Source organism: Elaeis guineensis, chromosome 11 (assembly GCF_000442705.2).
Source record: "Elaeis guineensis isolate ETL-2024a chromosome 11, EG11, whole genome shotgun sequence".
Lineage (NCBI taxonomy): Eukaryota > Viridiplantae > Streptophyta > Magnoliopsida > Arecales > Arecaceae > Elaeis > Elaeis guineensis.
Window position 1 is genome coordinate 13906399 of NC_026003.2, and position 21593 is coordinate 13927991.

The 21593-nt window shown below is 40.7% G+C and overlaps 1 protein-coding gene across 2 annotated transcripts; it reads left to right on the forward strand.

Moving 5' to 3' along the window:
- Window positions 1–209: 209 nt before the first annotated feature.
- On the forward strand, window positions 210–12492 carry LOC105032475 (uncharacterized). 2 transcript variants are annotated; one of them, XM_073245731.1, is made up of 3 exons: window positions 210–912; window positions 2549–2687; window positions 11976–12492. In XM_073245731.1, the coding sequence occupies exons 1-3, from the start codon at window positions 352–354 to the stop codon at window positions 11981–11983; spliced, it is 708 nt and encodes a 235-aa protein (XP_073101832.1). In that variant the 5' UTR covers window positions 210–351; the 3' UTR covers window positions 11984–12492. The 2 variants fall into 2 exon arrangements, with proteins under 2 accessions (XP_073101832.1, XP_029116865.1); XM_029261032.2 differs by having other exon boundaries at window positions 212–912; window positions 2549–2668.
- The last annotated feature ends 9101 nt before the right edge of the window (window positions 12493–21593 follow it).

The following is a 21593-nucleotide window of genomic DNA, read 5'->3' on the forward strand; positions in this document are numbered from 1 at the left end:
TAATTATTCATATTGCAGAGAATTTCTATATATATATATATATATATATATATATATTATATATATATATATATATATATATATATGATTCCACCAAAGAATTACTTTACGCAGTTATTTTATTTTACACAAAAAATTATTTAATTATTCATATTGCAGAGAATTTCTTTATCAGAAAAAAAAGAAGCCCAGCACGAGAAGGATCTGGCGTAACCCGGGAGAAGGATATACGCAGCACGCGACCGACCAAAATCCGTCTCTCCATCACTTCCCTTCCTCCCGTTCCTCCCAACCGAAACGTAATTAAAACAATCGATCGAAGAAAGCAGAGACAAGAAGAAGAAAGGGAAGATGCCGAAGAAGATGGGGGTAAACTCGAAGGCGGAGGCGGCCCGCGCCCGGCGCGGCGCGGCGGAGGCGGAACGCAAGGAGCGCGAGACCCACGAGAAGGAGGAGCAGTACTGGCGCGCCGCCGAGGGCCCCAAGTCCCGCGCCGCCAAGAAGCGTGAGGACGAGGCCGAGAAGCGCGCGGAGGCCGCCACCCGCAAGGCGGAGAACCGCAAGATCGCCGAGATCGAGCAGCAAGAACTGGAGAAATCCGGCCGCAAGCCCGACCGCAAGGCCAGCCGCGTCTCCATCCCCGTCCCCAAGGTCACCGAGGTCGAGCTCGAGCGCCGCCGTGAGGAGGAGCGCCAGCGCATCCTCCGGAACGCCGAGGCCGCCAAGAAACGCGAGACCCGCACCGCCGATGAGGAGGAGTACGAGCGGTTGATCCTCGTCGCCAACACCAACCGCGACGACTCCGTCATCGAGGCCCACTCCGTCGAGGACGCCATCGCTCGCATGGCCATCACCGAGCCCTCGCTCCCCCCCGATCGCCACCCTGAGAGGAGGCTCAAGGCCTCTTTCAAGGTACTGCTCATCACCTCCTGATCTTTAATATCTGTCAAATTACCTCTATTGGTATCTTAATATATCCTTTCCTCAAGTGATGTGAATGCCTTTTATATGCTCTGTATGTCTCCTATAGTTGCCTAGCAAGAAAAGAGCCTAAATTGCTGATCATCCTGACACTGAACAAATCAATCCTCTTAGGTTATTACCATTATTCATAATTTTTGTTTTTCCATCCTTTTTTTAGAACTTCGTGATATAAGTTATATTTTTAATTCTATGATAGTTGGTACAAAAACTGCTTTGCCTGATGCGCTTAATTTCTATGTGATATTCCAGACCCGAATTTGGTACTTAATCTAAATGTAATTGCCTACTTTTTCACTTCATTTTAAATTAATTTATTATTATGTCACATTGAAATGAGGAAACACTTCAAAAGTTCTATCTCATTCCTATAGAGACTTCTTCATGAATGTTTAACCTTTTCATCTTTCTTTGGACTTCCAATTTTCACCAAAATTCTGTTGTTCGCTCTTAATTAGCTTAACTTGATATGTATCTCTTGTTTTCTGTTCCATCGTCTTGGTTAATCCACATATTTCATTCTTGCCTTATTTAAACAGAACTTGTCATCAACACAGTTGCTTGTTTAGAATTTTGGCCTTGTTCACTTTCCTCTCTGCATCAGTCTACCCTCCTTATGTCTTTTGGAGTCCTTGATGTCTTTTCATGCAACTGTTTAAAACAAATCCCTCCTTGATTACTTCTTGTACCTTGCAATTTTGTCATTAGGTTTCATTATACTCATCTTTTAGTTTATACAAAATGAAGCTGTGGTTTCTTTAAATGTAATGTGATAATATGTCTAGTCAAGGATTCCAGTGGCGGTGTTGATGGGTGCGCTGGTGCACCATTCCATAACAAATTTTTTTTCTTAAAATACCTATATAGACATAGTGCAGTGATTGGTAGTTTCTTTTCTCTTGAATGTCACAATAAATCTAGTCGCAATGTGGTGGGATGGGATTTGATCAGCTCCCTCTAGAAACCAAGATCGCCATATGGGCAAATAACATGTGTGATTCATCTTATTATAACATCTTTAAGGAATAAATTGAGGAGAACAAAGAAATATCATCAATAAACAAATAAATGTTTGCTCAATATGAGCAGTATCAAGCATGAAGTTTTCTTTGTTATTGCCGTCCTCACTTTGCCATTTGATATCACCATTACACGAAAATTAGAACATTGATAGAAAAGTAGTTTACGTTGAAACTAGAAATTCTTCTACGTTGAAACTAGAAATTCTTCTCCAAGATATTCTCACATAATAATGTCTCCATTAGCAGCTATCACCTCTCATTAACATGGTTCCACCTGTGTGCCATCATTGCATGTATTGAGTGTAAGCTGAGCATAGAGCTGGCCATCCTACGCAAATTCATGCATGGCAGACTAGTTTGACAAATTTGATAAGTCTCATGCATTGGTCTGTAAGAATCAGATCAGAATGGAATTTTATGATGCTTAAATTAGTTTTTATGGGAGCAGATGATATGTATGTTGTGGGGAACAAGATGATACCATAAAGTATTTTATTGATTTTGTACAATTTTGTCCGTTGAACTTTTAAAACTTGTACATGTAGGCTTTTGAAGAAGCAGAGCTTGCCAAACTGAAGGAAGAAAAACCAGGTCTGACCCTCAACCAATACAAGGATATGATATGGAAGCTATGGAAGAAATCTCCAGACAATCCCCTCAACCAGGTATACTTGAGAGAAAATGGTATGAGAAGTTGTTATCCAACTGCAGGCTTCTAACCTGTCCAAGCACATGCTTACGTATGTGTTCATATATGATTGCAGCATTCTGAATAAACATATACATTTACACCTCCAAAACATGTTTATATGTATTGCTATATACATGTAAGGATGAGAATGGCTGTCAGACCGGACTATTTGCAAAAAAAAAACAAATCTATTGCATTATCATCTAAAGACAAACAAATGTATGCTTCTTATTTTGTGGGGCTTGAGCAAAATATAACTAGAAGTGTATATAATATAACTGGAACTGCAAGTGTGTATAAGGTTTTATATAAACTACTTCAACTTAGTTTATGAACCTCGCAAATTTCCACAGATGGTTTCCAAGTTACTTTTTAAAAGCATGAATGAGATTCTTGATCTGTCCATGATGGTCATGAAGTGAACCTCACAAAGTACGGACACAGCTTGACATTTATGGTTATGATTATTGTTGTGGTTTTGGTTTTGCATTATTTTAGATTGTAATATATTTCTATTGATATGTGATGAGAACCCAAGTTCCTTTTAGCTTGACTGCAAGTTATAGATATCCCAAGCTCAAATCCTACAAATTAGTCCTTCTAGTGCTTTATCTGCACCACAAATTCTGTTTGCTCTCCTTTCCCTTGAAAGAACATTCAACCCCCCCTTCCCCACCCCCACTTCCCCAACAAAAAAAAAAAAAAAAAGAAAGAAAAAAAGAAAAAAGAGAGAACATTCTATATCCTAGATTTTTTTCCCGTTAAATTTCTTTGGAATCAGATGTGCATCCCTGAAATCTTTTAAAATCCAAGTTCATTATAATAAATCATCTCTTGGAGGTTGGATCTATAATCTTTGGATTTGTTTCCAAGGTTCACCTGTATCAATATGTACCATCCCATACTGGTTATTCGTATTGTACTAGTACCGAACTAAGACTCAGTAGGGAGGGCATTCTAAGTCTCAACACATTGAACTGAACCCTGTACTGGGCATATCGACACTATACTAGTATTGTATTGTTATGGGGTCCAGTATCGAGATGGCAAACCTTGATTTTACCTTTTTTTAACTCCAAAATGAATGAAGTGAACAATGATGTTGATTGCTGAAATACATTTTAAAAAGTAATGAATATGGTATAACTTATTGACCACCCAAATATTCATTAAATTAAGCATCCATGATCAATTTAATCTGTTACAAACAATATGTGGGAGCTAATCATTCAGTTTTGAAGTTTGATTTGGCACACGATTTAGAAATACCATGGCTGATATAACCGAAAGTAGTAGCTATGCAGTAGGTTTTTATCCAAACCCATGTGTTTTAGGCAAAACTTCCAACCTTGTTGGATAATAGTTCCCCATTTTGTCTACTTTATGCAAAGTTTGAGAAGAAAAAAGTTGGTTGAAGATCTGTTTAACCTTCATGTGAAGGGTGATGACAACACATATAATCAAAAGTAAGGTGACATAGGTCATATAGCTCTAGATGTCCCTATAAATTGGTTTTGGATTTCTTTTGGCCCCCCTGAGGGTTGGGGTATCAATTTCTATATTGCATATTGATGAACATCTTTTATGGGCTGAATGGATTGGCTATGTTGGTATGGATCTTGTCAACTAGTCCTAGGGTTGGGATCATTTGGAGGTTCATAAAAATAATAATGTTGTGCAAGATGTCGTGTGAATACAAAGGATGAGGGATAAGTAGCATAAGCAAGGTTAGATATTGGCTGAATGAAAAATGTGGAGGATGGGTAGCAAAATACAAGTTGGATATTAAGTGGTTGTGTGAAAAAGTTTCATGTTGAAAGAAGGGATCACAATAAGCCAATTTAGAATGAGCTACCTAGATCTTTCTAGAGGTGATAATAATATTTCTATGATCATGAACGGCAATATAGTGAGGAAGTTGGATTTTTGCAATGAGCCACTTTGTGAAAGTGAGATAGGAGGGGAGTAATAAATGTAGAAGGGTTAGAAGATCATTTAGTTACTTTCCAGAAAAAAGAAGATTACTTAATTGCATAAGCCTGGTTTAAGCAATCTGAACTTCTCACAAATGCATGCTCAAGTTTGATTGAGGCAATATCTCCATTCTTTAAACCCATGTTGAATTGCGAGAAGCATCCATTTGCTCACCTATAGAGGCCTGTCAAATTTCTCTAAACCTTAGCTTGCATTGGAACAGTGAGAGAAAGAGGGAAGGAGAGCAATCAAGAGAGGAAAAGAAGGTGAGAGAGAGGAACTTTTTTCCCTATCCTTGGGGGTTGACTCCTCTGTTTATAAGGATGGTGCTCTTGTCCTTGTTCCATGAGGAAAGGGGTGTGCACAAGTGGCTGGCCCCTTTCTCTGATTTTAGTTAGGAAGGTTGTATGCAGCTCACTTGAGTGGCTGCTTTTCCTAGCTTTTAGGATAGAAGGATGGCCAGTTAAATGGCTAGCCACCCCTTAAAGCCTAATAAGGATCAATATAGAGTACCTCACTTAAAAATCTCAAATCTTGATATGCTTCTAAAGTGCATAAGTCCCTTGAGTCAATCTTGATATGCTTCTAAAGATCAATATAGAGTACCTCACTTAAAAATCTCAATAAGGATCAATATAAAGTACCTCACTTAAAAATCTCAATAAGGATCAATATAGAGCACCTCACTTAAAAATCTCGAATCTTGATATGCTTCTAAAGTGCATAAGAAGTCCCCTTAGTCAATCTCGGGCCTTCTTGTGGGACTTAAGGTCCAAATGCCTAGGTCATGCCCCCTACATGAAGCTAAGTCCGAGACCTATTGTGTATAGCCCAAAATGGAGAGTCTAGATGAACACATGCACTTTGAGATCATGCTAAAGTGTGTGTAAACTGGTGCAAGGACAAACTATATCATGCTTTAAGCATGTGAGACAGAGGTTTCCAATATCAGTACTAGATTCCATATCGATACCATGTTGGCATAGTATTATTACATTTGGTACGAGGTTCGGTTCAGCATATGAAGACTCTATGCTCTTCTTATACTAAGTTTTGGTTCAATACCAGTATAAAACAGTATGCCTAGTATGGGATGGTACACACCAGTATGGCAAACCTTGTATGAGATTATGAAAGTAGGTTGGATATGGGATTGTGATCAAGAGCGTTTTAAGTGTATGACTATTAAATTGTTAATTTTTTGTATGTGCCATATTGTATGTGAATCTAAAAAATCTAGAGAGACATAGCAGAACAACATTGCAACAAACTCCATGAGATTCGTAACATCATGAGATAACAATTTTCTTGATGTGATAGTGCAATCATCCACACAAATGTCCTTGCACCATGATCAATAACTTATTTCCATCCTCAAGATAGAGTAGCTATACTTTTTGGTATTTACCAAAGACATCTACAGGCCCTAAGGTTTGATCAGGTGCTGGAGATGCTATGTCCAAGAACATATTTTGCACACCAATAAGTATACCTAATAATAATGACTTTTTCAATGCACAAACATTCTTGATAACTTGCTGATCAAACTTAAATGTTTGATCAATCCTGATCTCCCAAGCAAATTGTTCTCCCATGATGGGCAGTGAATATCTTGCTTGGGCATTCTATATGGCCTCAGCATAAATCATGTAAACCCAACTGGCCACTAAATGTAGAGTCCTAATTTATCACTTAATCCATACATTAAACTCCCACGCTGATTCACATGGATCTCTTTTGTTAGGTACATGCAAAAACTTGTATATTTGAGGAAAATGATAATTTTAATAAGTGATTTCAAGTTGGTAGGTTCTCAGATATGCATGTCAATTTTTTGTGATGAATTCTAGTATTGATATGGAGTCATACACATGCAATTAAGATAGACTGCCATAATCTGATTGCTGTCATCCATAGTTTGATGTTGTTTGAATTAGCAATGTTGTTAAGATAGAGATTAGATCATATGTAGTTGAGGAGGTTGGTTCAGATTGAATCCTGGACGGGATTGTGGATAATCAGATTTTTCTGGAAAAAAGGGTAACAAGTCCCATAAAAGAGGAGAAATCTGATTATCAGGGGGAAGTCCACTGTTAACAGCAGTGTTTAGCATGGTAAAGAAAGAAACGGGGCTAAGTTCACTTGAAGAAAAAAAAAATAAACAATGTTGAGGAGAGTTGAAAAGGGAGAGAATCATGGTAAAATAGAAGAACAAGAAAGAGAAGGCAACTATGGACCTGCAGCAAATTATTTTATTAAATCCAATTGACTCACTTCGGCTGGATACAAATCCTCTAATAGATGAAAATTGGACTCGTTTCCTTCTCTTTTAAGGACTCCCAAATACTATACAAACACGTTACCCAAGATGATAACCTAAGAGTTGGGGGGTGGGGGGCAGTGAATTGGGTTATTCAAAAAGTTTTTGCAAACTTAAACCATGCTTAGGTAAAACTAATCTAAACTTAATTATGCAATGTGAGAATGGTGTGAATTAAGTATACGCAGCAAAACGAGAGATAAATAGATACACAAGATAAGAATAATCACAAGCAAACATAAAGATTTATAGTGATTTGGAGCCCAAAACTGTTCCTACGCCCACTCCCCAGGGCTGTCTAGGGAATTCCACTATAATCTATTAATAAGATTACAGCTTAATTGTTTTTCAAGTTCACAACCAAACTCAGTTGATTTTCCTTGGCAATCAACCAAAACTAAGCTGTTTTGCTGGTATAGCTAGACCAACCCTGAGCTCCAACACCTAGGAACTCCTTGCCAACTTCTAAGTTTTGCAAAATCTAGTTGATTTTCCAAGACAATCGACCACAACCTAGCTGCTTCTTGGGTACAGTCAAACCTTTCAAGACAGCTAATTTTTCATGGTGTCAGCTACACCAAAAACTTCACACAAGATTTTGTAATCCCGTGCACAAATGAAAGATTGAAAATAAAATACAATATAACCTTTACAAGAGTCGGATTTATGTCATTGTTGCTCAAATTTGATTGCTCCACATGTTGGGATCTTGAGGTGGATAGAATTCAACCCTTTCCCATTGCCCTTTCTTGGTTGCTCTTGATCTTGTGGTGGAACTCAAATAGATCTTGAAGCTCTCAATATAGGTATATGAAAGCTCTCTTTGCAGTGGATGGAGGCTTTAAATGGTCACTACTTAGATTGTTACTTAAGTTGAAGCTCTAAAAGAGGTGGTTGGCTTCTATTCCTTACCGTTTTTCGTTATCCACTCAATCTCCTTAATCCCCTTACCCTTTAATTAAATTTGAAAGCATTTTTAGCTGGAAAAGATGTTGGAGAACCATTTTTAGCCATTGGAGAGCTATTTTTAGCCATTGTAGGGGTGAAAGTAGCCATTGGAAGTCGTTTTGTATATTCTATGCTCGTAGAAAAACTAGCTGTTAGGGCTGTCAGGTGTAGAGAAGCTGACTCTTGAATTGTTGGGGTCAACTTCTGAAATCTTATCGACTTCTAAAGTCCTGGGGTCTACACCTAACTCTTGAATTGCTGGGGTCAACTTCTAAAGTCTTGGGGTCGACTTCGATATCTTATCGACTCCTAAAGTCTTAGGGTCAACTTCTAAAATTTTAGGATCGACTCCTGACATCCTAAGGTCGACTCTTGAAGTCCTGGGGTCGGCACTTGAAATATTTGAAAATTATTGTCTTCTGTTTTTGGTCTATGACTTTCTGTGGTCAATTCTTAAGATTTTGGGGTTGACTCTTCTTCATTTAGGATCGATTCCACTGCAAAAGCTTCAAAATACTCCAAATGCTTTTTTAACTTTAGGATTTGTTCTTCTAGGCTTCTCCATGCTTCTCTAACCTTTCAAACCTATTGAGCTTCCTAGAAAATAAATTAACTACTACATGAAGATACAATCATTAAGATCATACTAAAACATTTTGTATGCATCAAAATCAAACCATTGGGTTAACAAAACATCCAACAAGTACTTGCCTAATATTGAATGCACCGAATCTTGGATTAATAGAGATCAGAATTCTTCATACAAGGAAACTAGGTAGCCCGTTGCATTCAAATATAAGTCTTAACAGGAAAATAGGTCAGGAACATTTAGGCATCCAACAAAACTCCTGCGAATCATCCTAAAAATCATCTATATGAATACTAATTGCAATCTAAAGTGTTCCCATCTTAGAAAAAGGGCCAAATAAGTTTTGGAGGCTTAGTTTACTGTTTCGGCATGAAACGTAGGAGGTGTCAATCTGAGTCATGTGTGCGCATTGCAAAAACAACCCATTTAAGTGGATTTGGTGATCCAATGGATTACACAATCCATGATTTGGATCGCATACAAAATTGGATAGCTTGAAATTTCTGAAATGATCGAAGCGACCGACTTTGATTGTTTTGGGGATTTTTTGTTCCAGATTATGCAATCCAGATCATGGGTAGGCCAAGTTTTTACCAAACTGTGGACTAGGTTTCACAACAATATCCATAGTTCTAACACATTTAAGAAGCAAGGAGCCAAAAACTTAGGTCTTCTTCAATTGCTTAAAGCAACTTAGTTTCCCACAATGTCCTATGTATTTTAATTATGTTATGTTGCTAGACATTTTTATGCCTACCAATGCTGAATATCCACCTACAAAAATATAAATCAATCTCATCATTTTAGGGGACCACTTCCACAACCCCCCTCCCCCGGTGCGTCGTCCCCCCTTCCCCCATCTCCTCTTGCTTGCTTGCTATGCATCAATGCCTCACGCGCAATATTCACTATGCAATCCAATGTAGTCCTCTTTTATATGAGGGTTGTGTCTATCACTTCATAAACTATTTGATACCTACAAAAATTTAATAACTATGTCAATACTTTTCCTAACAAGCCTCACAATAAAAGAGGAAAAACACAATATTTGGTGACGTAAAATGATGAAGAATGCATAGTATCAAACAGATTAACCGAAAGCTCAACTATGCTTCATGCTTACTAGGATCTAGAAAAAAAATAGTGTATCACAACAATTGACATTTGAACATAGATGGTTGTTGCTGCAATGCTATATACAACTGGTCAGGCACTTGTACACTTTGACATTTAGGAAACTTCAGTGCAGATCCCTCTTTATGAAGTTCATTATTTCAAGGATTACTTAAACATAAATTTGTTTGAATCAAGATTGTGTATGGATATGGTTATGGATGTGGGAAAACAAATATCTTAGGAAATACTTGAAGTAAGGAAATGTTGAGGAAGAAGGTGTAGGTTTGAGTTCCAAAGGAGTTCTCTAAGCACGTGTGTTACCTTACACAGAAGTTTTGTGCTAATAAGGATTGCATGCTTGATATGATTACAAGCAATCATCTGTTATTGATAAGTGGTCTGAAATTGCAAAGCTACTTGGATGTTCATGTAGTTCGTGTATCATATAAGAAGCATACCTTTATGTTGCACAGTTTATTAGTATTTTGTACATACATCTATGTCATAAAGTGAGGTCATATCCTCATTCCCAATTCAGATCCATATGCACACTCAAAAACCAGTATCATAGGGTTTGTACAAATTGCATTTTGTGGATTATAAACAAGCTATGCACCATTTCACCAAGTTTCATACTAGTGAGTTATCTTGTAGACATGCTTTTGACCAGTGTTGGCCAAATTGTGCTGAACCAGCTGATTTGGGGGGTACCAAATTGGACTAGTTGGCTATCGACATGGTTCGATATATTTGGTTTGATATATATTTGGCTCTCCCCAAACCCAACTCCTTTGCACGTTCGATCGTGGTTTCACCCCTCCCCCACCCTCAAAACCCTAATGGCATGTGTCCCCAATTGGTCGACGAGGACACCAGTATTGATGATGAGGCCCCTTGGGTAAGTCTCATTCTCTCCCTTTCTTTGCCCCATTCAACAACAATAGCAACTCCCTCTCTCCCTTGCCCTCTCTCTCTTCCCCTGTCTTCATCCTTCCCCCCCCCTTTCTCTCCTCCTGGACAATGATGGTCTTTCGATCCTCTCCCTCTCCTTTTCCCTCTACAGCTTTCCTTGTTTCGGTATGCCCTGGCTGTGCCAAATTAGTTGCTGGCTGGTACGACCTCTAGTACTGGTTCGACAAACTTTGCTTTTGACTAATATCTCTTTCCTCCTAGAAGATGAACAAAATTACAATGTTAATGTCTACTAGTATCACAAGCGTTGTCATCTCTCCATAAGTTAAGATGTTGAATCTAGGATAATTTAAATAATATTTTCAAGGGTTGTTTTGGGCTAAGGAAGCACAATGGTTGAGACAAAGTTCAATACTTAGTAAGTTCTCCATTAGAATTCTGGTGTGCCTCAAGGGATGGAGCATGATCAAAAGAAATTGGATTCACATTGCTTATCATCAGCTTAGCAGGCAGGTAGGAGATATGTCTCTAAAAAGGTGGTCCGAGGTGATGAAACAAATATAGCAGGTTAGTAGACATATTTCTGCTATTTTTCAGCGTTTATGCAGTCATTTGACCACAGTGCTGACCACTATGTGTAGCTATTATATATGGTCAAGTTGCATATGAGTTGAAGGATGATCAGCTGAGCATTTTATGGACATATATGCAGCAGGATTAGCATTGTCTGACTGTACTTATGGCCTTTTTAGCATTGTGTACCTAAGTATATGGCCACTTTTTTTAAGCAAACTTATATGAACAGGGCAGGTTCAAGGTAATTGTTGGGTTGGTTGTAGGTTTCAAGCAGTCCGGATGTTATTGTTATTAATATTACTATTTTCTAAAACAAAATATTTCTATTATTATTGTAATTAATATATGTTTTTTTAGATGCTAACTATTTATGCACCTGCATTTGTGGCCCAGTTCGCATGTTCCCCTGACACTCAAATACTTCAGCCGCTTTTTAAAACATTTGGCTATTTTGTACAATATAATGAAGTTTGTAGTCTCCGAGTACAGTGCATTCCAACTGGTAGGCTATTAAACAATTTCCATTATAGCCTCAGCTCAAATACATTGGAATCTCTTTTTGCTTGTATGAAATGCAATGCTAGCTATCCTATGGAATATACCTACTCCAAAGGGCTTGTGGAACTTTCATAAAATTACCACAATATTCCATTAACCCAGGTCTCAAGAGCAAAGTTCCCAGGACTGGCGTCATGAGAAAATATAGTTCACAATTTTTTTGGTGGATGTTGCTAAATATATCGGAATGAGACATTAATTAGGTTCTTTTATATGGGGCTTTATAGGCTTGGTATGCACTCCTTTTTCTGCTGATTTGGTACTGATGGCTTAAAGTTGCATCTGCAGGTTGCTGAGTGATCATGAAGGATCCCTTGTTCAATAATTGCGGGAAAGATTTTCTCCAGCTTCCTGTTTTGCTGCTATAATCTCATGAGCCATATTTAGTGTATTCATGATATTCAGCTGATTGGACCAATACAATGATGTATTTCTGCTGCTTGTCTGGATCAGTTGAGGGAGATGCTTTTACTTTCCAGTGGTATCTCTTCATAAGACATGTGTAGGCTGAAAAACACCATTCTCGGGTATCTTCGCTCATAATAAGCAGTTGCAAGTGGTGTATCATGTTAGGAGAGTACAACAGAGCTGGAAGTAATAAGAGATCTTACTGACTTAGTTTTTCGTTGTCTTGGTTGAGAAACCTGTTAAACTATATCCTTCTGTATGCATTGGGAATCAAAATGTTGGTGCCATCTCTGAAACATATTTCGAGATATGCAAGCTATTGGCTGTATGTTATAAATTATTGTGATTGCAGAAGATGTGATTATTTGCTGAATGGACGAGATGAACTTGCTTTTAAGGTTTATTTGGCACAAGTTATCTATTTTTTTTTCCTCAAGTTGTGTGTCTCTAATGCCAACCATGTTTACCTGCATACTTGTTCATCGTTTAGCATAAAAAATATGCTGAAATCAATACAAGAGTCAGTATTGTAAAGCTGCATTCTTGGATATAGATTGTCCGCAGAAAATCTGCCATTCTGGGACTGACCTGGGATGAAGAATATTGGGAGGCTCTGGCTGTGGCTGGGAGTTAAAAAGTCTCGTATTTGCTGCTGCTGGACTTTGTAGACTGAATCTGATGGTGCATGGATATCTGGTTCTTCCAATTTTCACATCATTTTAGACTGCATGTCATATTTCTCGTCTTCTGTTATTTTTATTTCCTTTAGTGGTTTATTTCATTATCATTTTGCACATTTTTATGCTTGAAGCTCTCTAGTTGTATTTGATGATCCTGTTTGGTTTCTTGGAAAGCCACTTTATCTCTCGTTGACATGAATGGTCAGCAATTGTTCTTTGATCTATATTAAATATGGCTCTGTAAACCTTCTTTTTGCTTCGTGAATTAGCTGGAGAAACCTGAATAAAAACCTATTTATTCAGCTTTGTTTTACTTAACAACCTCTTCGGCACCAGGATAAAGCGGTAGTTACAGACTTCAAAGAAGCTGAAAAAGCACTTTGTGGGTACTAATTTCCTCTTAAGCCTAAACAAAGCTATTTGACAAAATAGTCAAATACTTTGTTCCAGCTATTGGCTTCGTTTCCTCTCTTCCAACTTTTCCTCCTTTTCAATGACCCAGAAAAATCTACGGTGGAACCGAAAGGGCTACTGGTATTGGATTCATAGGTGGTTTTGAAGTCGAAACAAAATGCAGATGTAGCGAGATACTGAATAAGCATGGTAGTTCTCCAATCACATCAATAGGGCAACATACTTCTTGGCACTTGTTCTAGACTCAGGTTGAGCTTTCTTACTTGCCCAGTTATATGCTTGTACGTTCCCTCCATGCAAGAAAACTTGTCAGTTTCCTTCACATACTGGGAAAGAGTTGCGGTTCAGGAAAACTGATGCTGATGGTTTTGGTGATGGATCTTATCCAGTCCTCTTCATTCTTCGTCGCTCAATCTGTGAAAGCTTGTTCAACTGTTGCCCAGCTGCTTGGTACCAATGTTGATCGTACTGTAGTTATATATCCATACAGTTAATGATACATGATTGTTTCCATGTCATTGAATACATGTCCGCTTTTTGGTGTTTATTCTATTGATTAATTTTTTAAAGAAGATCATCATGGTCCTTGCATGTTTACCATTTTCAGTTGTGTTAGGATTTGACGCCTCGAGATTCAGCCCACATTGAGCCCACAGCGAGGTTCGCGGTGAAAAACGGAGTCCAACGAGACCAAGATCACCTGAAACGGAGCTCGGACGGAGGAGATACGAGCTTTTGAAGTTGGCACGAGAATCGAGGCGGCGGGCGGCGGCGCGCGAGATGCGCGACCCAGGCCCGTTCGGGGTGGGCCCGCGGCCCAGGCGGGCGCGCGGCCCAGGCGCGACCCAGGCCCGCACGCGCGGGCCGGCCCAGGCCAGCGGCCTGCTGGCCCCCCTTGCCTCGGTCCACCGTGGACCGGGCGGTACATGGGGGTGCCTGTGGACCGCGTGGGCGTTTCCCACACGTTTCTCGCGGTCCACGATACTATTCCATGGACCGGAGCGCAATCCAACGGCGCAGGTGGCTCCCGGTCTTGATCCGACGGTCTGGGACACTGATTTGGCTTGTTTAGGACTCTTAAACCTAATCTAATTAGGTTTTAAGCTCTGTTTAACCCTTTAAAAGGGCATGAGACGAACAGAGAAGGCAGCGGTTCGGTTTCTCATCGTACAGAGCCATACGAACCCGATTGAAGAGAGAGAGAGAGGCGGACGTGCTGTGAGAGAAGGAGCAGGAGGCTCCTAGACAGCGATCGTCAGGCTCTTCAGGGGTTCAGGGGGGTCTCTAAGAGAGAGAGAGCTTTTGTGAGGGAAACTTCAGATGAGAAAGAATTGGGTGCACAAGGGTTGAGGGTGAGGTCTCCTCTTATAAAATTTCTTTTTCATAGTGAAGTTTGCATGCCCCGTGGAGGCGAGCCCTTTTGTGGCTAATCCACGTATTTTGATTGTTTTCTTTTTGTTTTGTTTCTTCTTTCTTCTTGCTGCATCGCGTGGTACTGAAAGGATCTTGGGAGGTGGTGTCCTGGCCAGACATCCACCCAACAAGTGGTATCAGAGCAAGGCGGTACAAGGACGCAGATTGCAGTGGTGGTGAGCAAGACTGAAGATGGAGAAAACAGGAACAATCAAGATGGAGATCAACAACTTTGATGGTAAGAGCAATTTCTCCTTGTGGCAGGCAAGGGTGAAGGACGTGCTCATCCAACAGGGGTTGATCGATGCTCTCTTGTGCGATGAGAAACCGACCACCATGGAGGTGCGGGATTGGAAACGACTACAGATGCAGGCGGTGAGTACCATCCGCATGTACCTGGCGGATGAGGTGGTAATCCATGTGCTGAGCGAGACTTCCCCGACGGTGCTGTGGTCGAAGCACGAGGAGTTGTACATGGCGAAGTCTCTCACCAACACTCTTTTCCTCTGGAGGCAGTTTTACCAACTGCGGATGACTGAAGGACAGAGCGTGCAGGAGCATCTGAGTCACTTCCAGAAGATCCTCACCGACCTTCTCAGCGTTGGCGAGAACGTTGAGGAGAAGACCAGGGCGCTGGTTTTGCTGGCGTCGCTTCCCCCTTCGTACGAGTCCTTGGTGACTGCTCTTCTAGTGGGAAAGAGCACTATCAAGATGGATGAGGTCACCGTGGCGATACTCCAGAATGAGGTTCTTAGGAGGGAGAACCCAGCTTCGAGCTCAGGTGGCGGTAGCTCAGCTTTGGTGGCTTCTGGAGGAGCAGGAGGCGGTAGACGGAGCGACAGGAGATCGCATCGAGGGCGGTCTAAGTCCAGGAGGGACTTGAGCAAAACCAGGTGTTACCGGTGTGAGGAGTTGGGGCATCTAGCCAGAGATTGCCCTCAACTAAAAAATCGGACGGTGGCTGCTGTAGCGACGGCCGGCAGCGATTCAGATGGAGATGTCCTGGAGATATCTGACGAGGTATCTACTTCTTCCCAGCAGTGGATATTAGATTCTGCATGCCCCTATCATGTGTGTTGCAGAGAGGAGCAGTTTGACTCCCTGGAGAACAGTGAGAGCACTGTATATCTGCCGGATGGATCGAGCTGTGCGATCAGAGGCATTGGGACGGTCAGCTGGAGGACACATGACGGTGCAGTGAGGAGATTGGGGGAGGTCCGATACATATCCGATTTCAGGCGAAATCTTATCTCACTTAGCAGACTGGATTCGAGAGGCTACAGGATGGTAGCTAGTGGAGGAATCCTGAGGGTGCTACGCGGCGATAGGATTGTGCTGGAGGGGAAGAAGGAGAGTAGAGGACATTATTACCTGGCAGGGAGCCCAGTGCGAGGTGGAGCTTCGGGAGCCAGGTGGAGCTTCGGGAGCGAGGTGGAGCTCCAGGAGGCGGATCGGGCACGAGACAGGAGACTCGGGAGAACGAGAGGCGACGTCGCAAGGTGAGATTCCTATTGCCGCAGGATGATGCCCCAAGCAGGTCTCAGGTCAGGAGGAGCACAGCATACGACGGAGATGGGATTAAGCAGCCTGACTCGACTCCCATGTTTGCCCATCCATGATTAGCAGGCGATTGCCCCAGGGCATGGGGGCGAGGAGATCCAGAAGCTCTCGAAGTTTGGAGGAGGCCGAATATCGAGTCGAGGTGGAGATTGTTAGGATTTGACGCCTCAAGATTCAGCCCACATTGAGCCCACAGCGAGGTTCGCGGCAAAAAACGGAGTCCAACGAGATCAAGATCACCTGAAACGGAGCTCGAACGGAGGAGATACGAGCTTTTAAAGTTGGCACGAGAATCGAGACAGCGGAGGACCGCCGGCGACCGGCGGCGGGTGGCAGCGGTGCGGCCGCAGGCGGCGGCGCGCGGGACGAGCGACCCAGGCCCGCGCGGGACGCGTGACCCAGGCCCGCGCGGGGTGGGCCCGCGGCCCAGGCGGGCGCACGGCCCAGCCGGGCGCGCGGCCCAGGCACACGCAGGCCCACGCGTAGGCACGGCCCAGGCCCGCACGCGCGGGCCGGCCCAGGCCAGCGGCCTGCTGGCCCCCCTTGCCCCAATCCACCGTGGACCGGGCGGTCCATGGCGGTGCCTGTGGACCGCGTGGGCGTTTCCCACGTGTTTCTCACGGTCCACGGCACTATTCTGTGGACCGGAGCGCGATCCTACAGCCCAGGTGGCTCCCGGTCTTGATCCGACGGTCTGGGACACTGATTTGGCTTGTTTAGGACTCTTAAACCTAATCTAATTAGGTTTTAAGCTCTGTTTAACCCTTTAAAAGGGCCTGAGATGAACAGAGAAGGCAGCGGTTCGGTTTCTCGCCGTACAGAGCCATACGAACCCGATTGAAGAGAGAGAGAGGCGGACGTGCTGTGAGAGAAAGAGCAGGAGGTTTCTGGACAGCGGTCGCCAGGCTCTTCAGGGGTTCAGGGGGGTCTCCAAGAGAGAGAGAGCTTTTGTGAGGGGAACTTCAAATGAGAGAGAATTGGGTGTACAAGGGTTGAGGGTGAAGTCTCCTCTTGTAAAATTTCTTTTTTATAGTGAAGTTTACATGCCCCGTGGAGGCGAGCTCTTTTGTGGCTGATCCACGTATTTTGATTGTTTTCTTTTTATTTTGTTTCTTCTTTCTTCCTGCTGCATCGCGTGGTACTGAAAGGATCTTGGGAGGTGGTGTCCTGATCAGACATCCACCCAATAAATTGATTATGCTACCATGTAAGTACTGTATACCAGATTCTGCTCTCTCCCACATCTATCATGCTCTGATCCGTATTAAATTCCAAGACCCTTACCATGGTCCTTATGGACCGCTGAGCAAAGTATTTCTGCCTAAGCCGCACATATGGGTAGCCTATAACTGAGAAGAAGAATGCGGGGTTTGAGAAGGAAAAATATTTTCCTATCAGGCCTGGTCATTCTCATCGCACTCAATTGAGAACAGCTCCTCCCGGCTGCTTGCATCATGATGTGAGAAAAGAACGTCAAAAGGTTCGACCATCAGACGAGAAAATAAAAAGCTATAAAAGCAAGAGTAATGAAAGCAAGAACATTAGGGGAATGTGATGGCCATGATTAATTAATTAATGTAGGAAATCAAGAAGTGGACAGAACTCAAATTGAGAAAAGTGGTGATGTGGGCTTTCTTTTCTTTCAATTTTAAACATCAATTTCATCAGTAACTAAATCCAGTGCAGAACCCAACCTTGATCATCTCTGTAGCAACCTATGTTGGGTGGAGCCGATCCCAGAATAGATATGAAAACGTCACCTAATTACCCTGGTCGGAGTGTTTGATTCTCAACCAGAATCGGAGTATATTGGAATCAGAATCAGAATAGCCAAATCTTCTAAAGCGTTTGGTCGTGATAAGAATCGAATTCAAAATTTGAATCCTTAGGAATAGAAACTGAGTTTTAGATAAATTGGGCCATTCCCATTCCGTCTCAGAATCGAAATCGAAATCGAAATCGAAATGAGACTCCTCCCAACTAAATGGTTGGAATGGGAGTCATCCATTCTCATTTCGATTTTAGATCCCAACTCCCCCCAAGTAAACACCCCTAGGTACTCTTCTCTGAATTTCCTATATCTGCAACATGCAAATTTAAGCTCCTTAAATTCTGAAAATAAAGAAACAATTGCTTCAGATCCAATGATGCTTAAAAACTTTGCATGGTTATGCATGTGATGCATAAAAACCATTATGAAGTGCATCAAAATTCGGAATAATTGCTGGGTGCAATAGGTTTCTCCAGTACTTGTGACCATCAAAAAGCTGTTTCCAAGAGCATACTTCATGTTCGTGACTCCGAGTGAAGATCTTGCAAGACTTTTCCAATGGCCGGGTAAAACTTTCTGGACTGGACAGCTCATTCAGCATCTTGTGGCAGCCTCCTGTCTGGTTTGTCTGGTTTCTTGCTCTTTGAGATGGGCAACATCCCAATGGTGGGATGCACACCATGCCAAATTTCCTTGCTCAAAGGTTGTATAATGCCTGATGTGCTAAGATGATCAAGCTAATATAACTGTAACATAAAGATTGTATATATAGGACAAATTTGTGATAAGCCAAACGAAACTACCATAACCTAATAACATTCTGCCCCCTTTCTTTATTGATTATTTAAAATTTATAGAAGAACCAATTCATAAATAAGTGTAATATAAAGATTGTATGTATAGGATAAATTTGTGTTAAGCCCACTCAACTTCTTATTATCAATGTAATTTGACCCTCTGGCATGGGACGTATGGCTAAAGAGTACTTGGATCAGATGGATTGCAGGAAGCAACGAAAGCCTAAATAAATGAATTGGAGCATCAAAATGGGGATCTAAACTTCAAATGCCCACAACTTTTGATCCAAGAAAAGTTACAGAACCTATAATATATCAACAAAAAGCTCGTTCTGAGCTCTATGATCATGAACCAGGTTTACCCATCACCCTAGTTTTTAGACCCAAAATCCATCGTTTTAGTAGGTTTTAGAGCTATTTTATGTTTGGGAGTCCGTCTTTGATTCAATTTCGTATTCTTAGTTTTATTTAATTTTCAACTATCCGCATTAGAATTGAGACACTAAATATCTTGTTTTATGTTTATTCGATTATTATCAATAAAATTTGCAGGATTATATTCTCCTGTTGGAGTCTAGGATTCTTTCTTGTTTTTTTGAAAATTTTCATCTCATGTGAATCCTTGTTTATTCATTAACGCTGCGTCACCCTCCTAAGCAAAAACTGGAATTAAAAGGTGATATCAATTTGACATGGACGTAGTAAAGTAGCAAGAGACGTGGAGATGAAAGACCGGATGATGCACGCATGAGATTCCAGAATTTTCTAATATTAAAATAGATATTTGAAGTATGAATCACCGATTAAACAAAACAAGAAGATTACTATAATTAATAGCCATGATGATGCCCAGATAAGTTCCGAGGACATATTTCATTGAAGTGCATGCTATGTAATGTTAACCAGAATTTAGAGAGATATTTTTTTTTCCTTTCATAAAGATAAAGCTTAAGCAACAAGTACCATTTGGAGAACGCTCGTGGTGCCTTATCTATGCCTGAGTTAGCTCTATATTTCTGATGTACCAAGGAGAAAACAAGAGGTGAATTTGGAAACTAAATAGGAAATAAATTGCTTCAACTTTTATGTGAGGACAAGGTGGACTGGTGGAGGCCCTTACTGCTCACAATTTCTCAAAAAAAAAGTATAATGATGATTTTGCAGGAGTTTTATAACCAATCAATCTAATTATGTAGTAAATAATTAAACAAATTAGAGTAACCTAACACATAAAGAAAAGATCAAAAAAAAAAAAAAAACCATAGAGGGACCTGCAGCTGGTGGCTTTTCACCTGACGAGTAGTAATTCCAACAGTTCCCATTGCTTCCTTTATAGCTTTTGGTTTTCCTTCTACAAATGCAGCCAAATTCATTAATCCCAGCCAAAATCATTAGCTTTGGAAATCATTTATTCCTTTTCCATTAGATCTATCAGAAAAAATTGTAGATAACATGAAACGAATTTATGGATTCCAGATTACTACTAACAATGGACTTCATAACCGGTATACATTTAGCATGGACTAGATCATCTCAAATTAATGATAACTAAGTGGAGAAAAAAAACATTTATTGCAGTGGATTCCCAAAAATATGCAGTACTTGCCTACCAATTGATCACACTACAGGAAAAATAGGCATTCTTGGCACCTTTTAAGTTACCTGATGCTTATTAGTGCCGCAAGATCCTACACATGCAACAACAAACATCAAAGAAGCGTCATCTTTTCAAGCATGGAAAAGATAAAAAGGACACTTTAGGTCGCATCCTTTTCCTTTTTTTTTAGGCTTATGACGCTTTAAGCATTGCTACATGACCATGCTTTTAAAAAGCATCCAGAGGTCGAGCACGTTGGGGCATGAGAGAACGGCTCTCGACAGCACTAATTTATAACAGTACATCAACCCCATCCTATTGTTAAATGGGAGGAGACCAAGGGATGATATGGCTTTGCATAGGAGCAAAATGGGGATTTTCCCTCCTCCTGTTGGATCCCAATAATTCAACACTCTTAATATAGGGTTAAAAAATCCCAACCATACAATCTACTTTGTCAGGAAGAAAAGCCCGATTTTTCAGAGGTTTCATTATTTCATATAGTAGTGTGATTCCTGACCTAGAATCTTATATGATTATTTTTATATACTCATACATATCTCTTTTTCTTTAATCAGTTTTTCCAACAAAAACATAAAACATGTCAATATATAGATATCGAATGAAACAAGAGAGGTCTGCCTGCTGTGGTATTGAGATTGTACTTATAACTTTCTAGCCAAATATACTTGGAGGCTTGGTCATTTTGAATATAGTGGCCAATCACAAAACCATAAAAGTTCAAAGTAGGATCTTTCTGGGCGTGCCTATCTATGTGATTGCTACTATCTGTTTTCCTCTAGCATGAGGATGCCATAAAAGTTTGAGATAATTAATTAACTTAGTTTTGCCCTTAGCCAAAACGCATGGCCAAACATACAAGTCAATGAACAATATGACTCATCATATTTATCTTGAAACATATCTAGTAAATCATAAATCTAGCAAGATTTTCAACTTAACTATTGAAAATCAAACATTTAGTGACACATATAGGTGATGAAAAATATGGATCACATATCTAGCATAAATCTCGAATATGAGTTAGTTGATTGGGCAACCATTTAGTGACACCTAAGTGATGAGTCAAATAACATTGCTCATTCTAGATCATGATGAAAAATATGGATTACATATCTGGCAGAATTCTTGAATATGAGTTAGTTGATTGGGTTGACTGTTACTAAACATCTTTTTTTTAAAAAAAAAAATAGACGACAGCTGAGTCAAGGACTACTTATTCAATGGTTATAATTAGGAAAATCA

Bases quoted from the DNA above. Each gene is read 5' to 3' on its own strand.
- LOC105032475 (XM_073245731.1), top strand. From the start codon at position 352: ATGCCGAAGAAGATGGGGGTAAACTCGAAGGCGGAGGCGGCCCGCGCC. The intron at 913-2,548 runs GTACTGCTCATC...TTGTACATGTAG, and splicing joins GGCTCAAGGCCTCTTTCAAG to GCTTTTGAAGAAGCAGAGCT.